General features: G+C 31.5%; 1 protein-coding gene across 1 annotated transcript; it reads left to right on the top strand.

Moving 5' to 3' along the window:
• The first annotated feature begins 440 nt into the window (after nucleotides 1-440).
• On the top strand, nucleotides 441-9,252 carry LOC134694694 (COP9 signalosome complex subunit 8-like). The gene is made up of 8 exons (XM_063555738.1): nucleotides 441-556; nucleotides 1,677-1,747; nucleotides 4,835-4,883; nucleotides 5,651-5,780; nucleotides 6,686-6,793; nucleotides 7,701-7,763; nucleotides 8,224-8,309; nucleotides 8,915-9,252. The coding sequence occupies exons 1-7, from the start codon at nucleotides 485-487 to the stop codon at nucleotides 8,301-8,303; spliced, it is 573 nt and encodes a 190-aa protein (XP_063411808.1). The 5' UTR covers nucleotides 441-484; the 3' UTR covers nucleotides 8,304-8,309; nucleotides 8,915-9,252.
• The last annotated feature ends 573 nt before the right edge of the window (nucleotides 9,253-9,825 follow it).

Genomic DNA, 9,825 nt, shown 5'->3' with positions numbered 1-9,825 from the left:
TTTGTTATAAATATTTGAATTTCATGATACATAACCATTAAACTGCAAATCTGTCTCCAAATTTGCAGATTTGGGCAAATAACTAGATCGATTTTGTACTGAATGAGACGGATTGTACAATCCCAGATAGTGGTATACCATGAATCTTCATATTTATAAAAGGTCTTATATATAATTAACTACCCAATAGACAGTAATAGTGGTTAATTTAAGAAGTATTATATGTCTCTGATTTAAGGTATACAATCACATTTTTTTATTTTTTTTTATGTATTTACTTGTATCAATAGGTTATTAAGTACAAATTATAACATGATACATCTATTTGAAGTGTCCAAGCCTTCACTATGCCACTTTAATCTAGTTTTACGTTTGCGGCAGTGCGCTGTTGTTTATACTATTTTTTTAAATTTTGTCTATATTTTGATAGTTCCTAAAAGCAACAATCTGTACAGATCTTTGCTGACTATAACATTCGCACAATATGGCTGCCGAAGTTGCGGCTACTGAAAACTTTCAAACAATGTTGATAGATTTGCAAAACCAGGAACTTGACGTAAACATTCCTAAAACATGTTTATTGTAATATGTATGCCCCATATGTTTTCTCCCGTCAAATAGAAAAGTCAAATATTAACTTGGTCAAATCGGCCTTTTTTTTTTATAGTCAAACTTCTTCTTTATTCATTCCTGTGTGAGTTCGTGGTCTAGTGGTTAAGACCGATTGCTACAGTGCTGAAGGTCCAGAGTTCGATTCTCACTCGGGTTGCTAACAATATCAGTACATCAGAAGGGTAATGTTTACCCTCTCGCACACATCTCTGGTACCCAGACCGGAGTTTAAACTAGAATGGGTACTTTGAGGACCTCGGTTGGTCAAAGTTGTCCCCTTCTTTAACCAGAAGATTAATCTTCTGATATCTCGCTGGTTTGTCTGTTTCCACTGAGTGGCCCGATTGTTCTCTCTGAGAACTTCGGCTTCCTTAATCATAATAACAGACTTCCTGGTGTCCTACATGCTCCCTTGGGCGGTGTTGGGTGGGGATTGTTCTAATGGTGGAATAATATTGTAAAGGACACATCTCCATTAATCCTTAGGGAGTGTACAAAAAACTGTACATGGATCCGCTGTACCTTTGCAGTCAATCAAGGGGTGTGTCAAAATTGGCAGAATCTCCAGTACATACATTCCTTCGATGACTTTGTAATTAATATGGAGCAGGGCACTTATTTCTATCCATGGGAAGACCCACTATCACAATACTTAACTATCCCCACTAGTATTGGTACTGACTTGGGACAGGCGCAAAAATGTGGCAGGGTTAATCATGTTTATGATATCTCTAGCCAATGTAGAAAAGTAAACACATAATGATACGCACATTAAAATTCAGTTCAAGAGAAGTCCGAGTCTGATGTCAGAAGATGTAACAAAAGAAAATAAACCATGTAAACTGTTGTGTCAGACAAGCTGGGGTCGTTTGACGTCATAGTTTTCTCAGACTAGTTAATGTAGGTTATGATCTTCTTTAAAGTCTTAAAACATTAATTTACTATTTAAAATTGCAAATGGAAATAGGGAATATGTCGAAAGAGCAAACAACTAAACCAAAGAGCAGAAAACATCTTTATTTTGCAGACTGCACAGTACAATTCTATCTTTGTTTATTTTGTAGTCACCAGGTGGAGTAGCTACAGCCCAACAGTACACACAGCTGTTAGCCCTGCATCTGTTACATAATGAAATGTAAGTTTTATGGTTGATTGTTGATAAGCGTCTGATTTTTTTTTATATTTCACAGCCATAATTACTTGTGTATGTAGTAACCCTGACTGTTATAAGTTCATGTAATAAGTGTAATGACACAAAAATACTGGCATCACGTTTACATGTCTGAAAATTTGCCAATTACAAAGCTAACCAACAAGGCAAATTGGTCAAACAGGCTCCCTTCCAATTCTGAAGTTATTTGTCATTCTGTTAAGTGCTTGAACGTGTGAAGTTGAAATCATCTTGTTTTTTCCTGCATTCTTTGTCAAATATTATTTCCTTTTATATTTTTGGTTATGCCCAATAGTCAAGTAAAATTTTGTTTAAATACATTACCATTCAAGTCAGGGGTACTACTTGTACAAGTTGATTTTATTTATTTGAAGAAGTAAAAAATAAATTACACATATAAGTAAATAAATAATGTTTGAATAATCTCCCCTTCATTTTCTCAAAAAATTACTTGTACATGTATAAGTAAATTTTTCTTACAATTCCACAAAAGTCCTTATTAGAGCAAAGAAATCAAAAGAATTCAAGAAAAAAAGATAGAATCTGAATGTCTAAGGGACACAACTCAGCCAATATTTGTTTTTACCTATAAAAGTAAATAAAATCCACTTGTATTTATAAGTATCCTACATATTTACTTAAATAAGTTAATTAATATTACTTCTTCAAGTAATTAAAAATAACTTGTACAAGTAGTTTCCCTCACATATAAGTATCAATACATCTGTTATGAATGTAATCAAATCAATCTTTAGATAAATTTACAAAGTAGGAAAATGACTTTTAATTCAAAATTGTACATTTTTATACGACCGCAAATTTTGAAAAAATTTTCGTCGTATATTGCTATCACGTTGGCGTCGTCGTCGTCGTCGTCGTCGTCGTCGTCGTCCGAATACTTTTAGTTTTCGCACTCTAACTTTAGTGAAAGTGAATAGAAATCTATGAAATTTTAACACAAGGTTTATGACCATAAAAGGAAGGCTGGTATTGATTTTGGGAGTTTTGGTCCCAACATTTTAGGAATTAGGGGCCAAAAAGGGCCCAAATAAGCATTTTCTTGGTTTTCGCACTAACTTTAGTTTAAGTTAATAGGAATCTATGAAATTTTGACACAAGGTTTATGGCCACAAAAGAAAGGTTGGGATTGATTTTGGGAGTTTTGGTTTCAACAGTTTAGGAATTAGGGGCCAAAAAAGGGCCCAAATAAGCATTATTCTTGGTTTTCACACAATAACTTTAGTTAAAGTAAATAGAAATCAATGAAATTTAAACACAATGTTTATGACCACAAAAGGAAGGTTGGTATTGATTTTGGGAGTTTCGGTCCCAACAGTTTAGGAATTAGGGGCCAAAAAGGGACCCAAATAAGCATTTTTCTTGGTTTTCGCACCATAGCGTTAGTATAAGTAAATAGAAATCTATGAAATTTAAACACAAGGTTTATGACTACAAAAGGAAGGTTGGTATTGATTTTGGGAGTTTTGGTCTTAACAGTTAAGGAAAAAGGGGCCCAAAGGGTCCAAAATTAAACTTTGTTTGATTTCATCAAAATTGAATAATTGGGGTTCTTTAATATGCCGAATGTAACTGTGTATGTAGATTCTTAATTTTTGGTCCCGTTTTCAAATTGGTCTACATTAAGGTCCAAAGGGTCCAAAATTAAACTTAGTTTGATTTTAATAAAAATTGAAACCTTGGGGTTCTTTGATATGCTGAATCTAAAAATGTACTTAGATTTTTTATTATTGGCCCAGTTTTCAAGTTGGCCCAAATCGAGGTCCAAAATTAAACATTGTTTGATTTCATCAAAAATTGAATAATTGGGGTATTTTGATATATGCCAAATCTAACTGTGTATGTAGATTCTTAATTTATGGTCCAGTTTTAAAATTGGTCTAAATTAAAGTGCAAAGGGTCCAAAATTAAACTAAGTTTGATTTTAACAAAAATTAAATTCTTGGGCCTCTTTGATATTCTGAATCTAAACATGTACTTAGATTTTTGATTATGGGCCCAGTTTTCAAGTTGGTCCAAATCAGGATCTAAAATTATTATATTAAGTATTGTGCAATAGCAAGTCTTTTCAATTGCACAGTATTGTGCAATGGCAAGAAATATCTAATTTCACAATATTGTGAAATAGCAATTTTTTTTTTGATTTAGAGTTATCTTTCTTTGACCAGTATAGTAAGCAAGAATTATCTGCAAGAATTTTTTTTAATTGGAGTTATCTTTCTTTGTCCAGAATCAACTTAAATCTTTGTTATATACAATATACAATGTATATTCACTTTTTACTACCAACTTATAAATTTAAATAATCTTTACCATTCAGTGATAACAAGCAGTTTTTTTACATCTTAATATTTTATGATGTATTTAAATGAGTAGTAATTGTTGCAAACTCCATTAGAATATTTTAAATGAAATTAGTTTTGGAATAAGGGAAAGGGGGATGTGATTAAAAAATTGGGTTCAATTTTTCTCATTTGAAATTTCATAAATAAAAAGAAAATTTCTTCAAACATTTTTTTGAGAGGATTAATATTCAACAGCATAGTGAATTGCTCTAAGAGAAAACAAAAATTTTAAGTTCATTTGAATACATTCATTCTGTGTCAGAAACCTATGCTGTGTCAACTATTTAATCACAATCCAAATTTAGAGCGGAATCCAGCTTGAATATTGTGTCCATACTTGCCCCAACCGTTCAGGGTTCAACCTCTGCGGTCGTATAAAGCTACGCCCTGCGGAGCATCTGGTTTTTACTGCTGACATAATAATTAAATTTGGATTACCTCCCTTATTCCAGTAGCATCAAAGATAATGTGCAAAAGCTTCTAGCAGGATTAAGCATGTCTGAAATAACACATGCTTTTTGAGAGAGGAATGTTCAATAATTTAAATGTAATCATTACAGTTGTACATATATATAATTTACGAAATGTGTTTGAAAGATAATTTTGCAGGAACAATTAGTAGATCTGACATTAAATAAGAGAAGGAAATGTTTGGTTCTGTATAATTAAAAAACTATATCTGTTTCAGATGTGAGGCTAAATTTGTATGGAAAAGAGTTCCAGTCCAAATAAAAACAGTAGGTAATTTATTACCGTAACATATGCTATGCACAGAAAGTGTGATATGTTCGCTTGTTATGTTTTGGAATTTTTGTCAAATTTTCCGAATTCGCTGGTTTAATCCATTTGAATGCCTGAACATTTTTTGCCCATTTTCCTTTTTATAAATCTTTTACTTGTATAATTATAAGCCATCTGTAAAAGTCTTGTACAATCCTTGTTATTTTTTAAAAGCTTTTGAGAACTTAAACTTGTCATTGATAAAGCTTTGAAAAATAAAGAGAGAACATTTCCCCGCCAAAATTTCAAATGCTAATATCTCGAAAACAAGCACATTGACCTATATATATATTTTTACTTTTTTGCTTCCTCTATTAATCCCATATCAATATATACTAGTGTTATGAGAAGCTAGTTAATATGAAACTGAGTAGCAAACCTTATTTTAATTTTAGTTTCTTGTGTACAATTTGGAAATTATCACTGAACTAGTATATATTTGTTTAGGGGCCAGCTGAAGGACATCTCCAGGTGCGGGAATTTTTCTTAAAGTGCTTGAAAGCAAAGTAGAAATTACCTTGTCATTTCCTGCAGTCTTTGTCAAATATTATTTTCTTTAATATTTTTGAGGGATGTACACCATTCAGCCTTGTTCATCATTTTTGTTCATACATTATATTGATTTTGTATGAATTTGGACTTTTTCTAACATGATGTAGTTGTAGTTGAAAAACAAGAAAGTCTTCTGTGCTTTATAAAAAACTTTCTAAATTGTCCATTTCAGTCCACACCAGAGCTAACAAATGTATGGGCTGTTGGACAGAAGATTTGGCAGAGAGATTTTCCTGGAATCTATGAAGCTTTCAACAAGGAATGGTCCGAGGCTTTAAAACCTGTTATGGATGCTTTATTAGGTCAGTCAGGGTACAACTTATACAAGTTGTCTCAAACGTTTTTTACTGTGGGTTTATTTATTTTTGTTTGTACCAATTTTCGTGGATAAAGGAAAACTTGTATGTTAGTGGATATTTAATTTCATGGTTTTGCAGAGGTCTGCATACAAGCCTATAGAAAATTTGTCATTCTTTGAACATTAATTTCATGTGGTATCTGAATCCAAGATATCCACAAAAATAGGTATCCAACGAATAATAATGAATCCACAGTACTAATATTCAGTACATTTTTTTGTAGTCTAGTTTATTTTGTTTTACTCCCCTTTAGCGGAAATTCATTGAGTGCTTTAATCTGACTCCTAGCCAGAAAGGATGAAAAAGAAAACTTTTGTTGTTGTGACAAAATAAGTTACTTGCAATTGTAATTGAACTATACATTGAACAATTTTTACATCTAATTGAATACATGATTTGGCCATACGGTGACCTATAGTAGTTAATGTCTGTGTCATTTTGGTCTCCTGTGGAGAGTTGTCTCATTTAAATTTGCAATCATACCACATCTTCTTTTTTAATAAATGAATGAACTGTACCAAAAGTGTTGAAACGTTGTTACTGCTGAATTTGTGGTCAACAGAAAGACAATAAAAATAGTTAAATGCATCAATGTAAACAGGCATGACTAAGTTGTCTTATTAGTCCTGAAAAAAAAGCCCAACAGTACATGAATTTAACTCTCCTCCCCAATTAGAGTATTGAACGAGTGGAATTCACTCCTGAATTGAACAGCTTGAAGAAACTAGGTATTTATTTCCTATATGTTTAACATTTATGCTAAAGGAAGATGTGATTGTTCTTGTTTCTATGATTTCCGGTATGTCTGATTTCAAGTTTTAAAATGATGACCTTTTATATTTATACAGCTGCTACGAGAAAGAGAGCCTTTAACTTAGTTGCCCAAGCCTATGATTCTATCAATGTTGATGACTTAGCTGCATTTGTTGGAATGCCATCAAGTGAAGCAGCACAAGGTATTATAAACATACGAAGGGAGACTATTGTAAACAATGTGTGTACCTCACAAATAGAATTATCTTCCCTTACAATTTGTCACCAAATGCAGCCCAAAGTATTAAACATAGATTTTGGTTGTTTTGGTATGGCTCTTTATTAGTTGTGATGTTCAGCATTTAATACCGTTTTCCTTAATTTCATCCGATAATGTTATTTTTGAAGATGTGACATGCAATTTTAGGTGTGACAAATAATGTTTATCATTTTCCATTGAATATTTATACATATGAATATGACCATGAAAATCACTCACAAGAAAAATGAAAAAATATCACTTTAAAAAAATTTAATCCACAACCAGCAGGGATTATTAACTATTTCACATTATATGTTCTATAAATATAAAAAGAAACTAGTTTAATTATATAGTACTGAGAAGTGAAATTTTATAATAATTCCAAACAATCAAAGACGGCATATAAACCAGATACAATTTTACATTAAATAACAAATAAGCATTACAATAAGTATTATCGGGTCAAATTAACAAAAAAGTGCAATTTGGGAGTACTCACAGTTACTGACAATTAGTTAAAAGTGAAAAACAGTTATTATTAAAAATCAGGCATCAGAGACTAAAATCAACTAAATTTAAACAGGATTTAACCTCTTCATTACATAGATGAAAATGAAAGTGTCTGTGTCTTTATACATCCCTTTTGAAAAGAATACAAATTTAGTTATGTTTTAATTTGCTGATGACAAAATCAATATTCAGTAGGATGCCCAATTAGGTACATGTAACTTTCAATAAAGAGCAAAAGACAGTGGCAAAAAAGTATGGTCAACTTATAACAATATAGATTTTCTATTTACCATTGAAATGAATTTGATTTTAAACATCAATACTTTTATTGTTTTCAGCAGTACAGAAGGAAGGTTGGGATGCTGATCCACAGACAAGATTTATAACACCTAGGAAGCCATGTAAGTATCCAATTAGGAGAAAACTGTAGACCAATTTCCTTTTCATTTTATAAGTAGTCAGATGTATACTACTCTTACACCTGATTAAACAATCCATCAAGATTTTTATTAAAATTTTTACCCTTACAGAGCAAGTATTCTAGATTTTCTAATAATAAAAAGCTGTAACTTGTCCATTCCTCTAGTTAGACCCTTGCACCTTTTCTTGAATGAAAGGGGTCTTTTTTATTGAGAAGGGGGGGGGGGGCATTTTGCAATGTAGGTATTATTAATAGGCAGTATCACAAGTCCAATCTGTTGTATTAATTCTAATTGACCTGAACAGTAACATTTCAAAACATTGAATTTTCTTCTCATTGTAAAACTTTTGATACATTCTTTACTATATGAACCAACATTTTTTGTTTGATTAACCACATTTTCTGTTTGATGTTTATTTAATTTTATATACGTATCCCAGGTGCAGTAGTAGATCCTGTGCTGGTCAGTGAACAACAGTTGAGTGTCCTTACAGATTATGTGTCTTTCCTAGAGAGCTGACACTTAGTAAGTAATTCATTATTCAGGGAAAAAATTAATGTTACTCTATGTCTTTTAAAGACGTTGACGCTTGGAAAATAGGTATAAATTTCTATCACATTGAACATTGCAATGAAATAAAATTTCAGGTTTTATGATAGAAATGAAATAGAAGAATTAAAAAATTTACAAAGGAGGCTATCAAAATAATAAAAAAGATAAGTTTTGACTAAAATTAGAAGCAAAATTAAATTTACTAAAAGACAAACAAGGCTTCACAACATTCTCTTGAAATATTTGGATTGAGATGCATCACCTGCCCAAAAAAAGTCAGGAATGAAATAGATATAGGAAGATATGCTATGAGTGCCAATGAGACAACTCTACATCCAAGTCACAATTTATACAAGTTAACCATTATAGGTCAAGGTACAGCATTCAATATATGGTTAAGATTATAATCTATGTCTGGACTAAAAAAATCCTTAGTTGTTTTGATAATTCAAACTTTTGCAATCATTAAATTTGACCAACAAAGGGACTTTTGCAGTTGTAATTTGTCCTGTGCAAAATTTCACAATTTGTATTGATATACTTCCATTAATTAATGCATCTCTATTATTATTTTCCAGGATTGACTGTAGTTTAATTGTGATAAGGAACATTTTATGAATGTACATGTGTACTTACCATGTGTACTTACCATGTGTACTTACCCACTCAACAAACAATTTGATTAGATATTTTACTATAAATGGAAGCTGATTGTGTGATTGGTAACAAAGCTAGAAAAAGAAAGATGTGCCTGCAAGATTTAGTGTCATGCATATCTTTGTTGTGTTTTTAGATAGACAATAGTGTGAATTTAAGACAGTTAAAAAATCACAGTTCAAGGCAATCACCAATCATTGTAAGATTTTCAATATTTGTAAAATATTCTTTAAGATGAGAATGAAAGATTTGAATGTTATGTGTTGTTTTCTTTTGATTTGATTATTGATATATTGTTGTATTATGACTAGTTACAGATCAAGCTCAAATTTTTGTTCTGTTCTAAATATTTTGTGCAGAGTTATTGTCCTTTGACTTAGAAAATTCCCTAAAATAAGCAGTTTTCAACACTTTTTCTTGTCATGCTTGATTTGAAAATTGGTATATATTTTTTAGTGTTGTCAAATCGTACACTTTTGCCTAACCGGTTACTCGGATAATCGTTCGACCGATTAACCGGTTAACCGGTATTTTAAGTTGTTGTTTGGAAGCCTTTCAATAGTACCATACATTTACACATAGTTATAAGATGTGGTATAAGTGTCAATTTGACAACCTTTCATCCAAGTCATAAGACTACGATTAAAGAATTGAAGTTTGTCCTTTTAGCATTATAAGGCTTGTCTGTGAGGATTCCTGGAGAAGTTTGGTTTTTAATAAACACATACACCGTATCAACAATAGCATTTGTACCAATTTCAAATTGAAAAATATAAAAAAAAACGTCTTGATCTTTTAGAATTGAATTTGTCTGAAACCGATCATTGTTTAA

This window comes from Mytilus trossulus, chromosome 13, assembly GCF_036588685.1.
Source record: "Mytilus trossulus isolate FHL-02 chromosome 13, PNRI_Mtr1.1.1.hap1, whole genome shotgun sequence".
Classification (NCBI taxonomy): Eukaryota; Metazoa; Mollusca; class Bivalvia; order Mytilida; family Mytilidae; genus Mytilus; species Mytilus trossulus.
The sequence above is the reverse complement of the archived record's forward strand: the minus strand, read 5'-3'. Positions and strand labels throughout refer to the sequence as shown.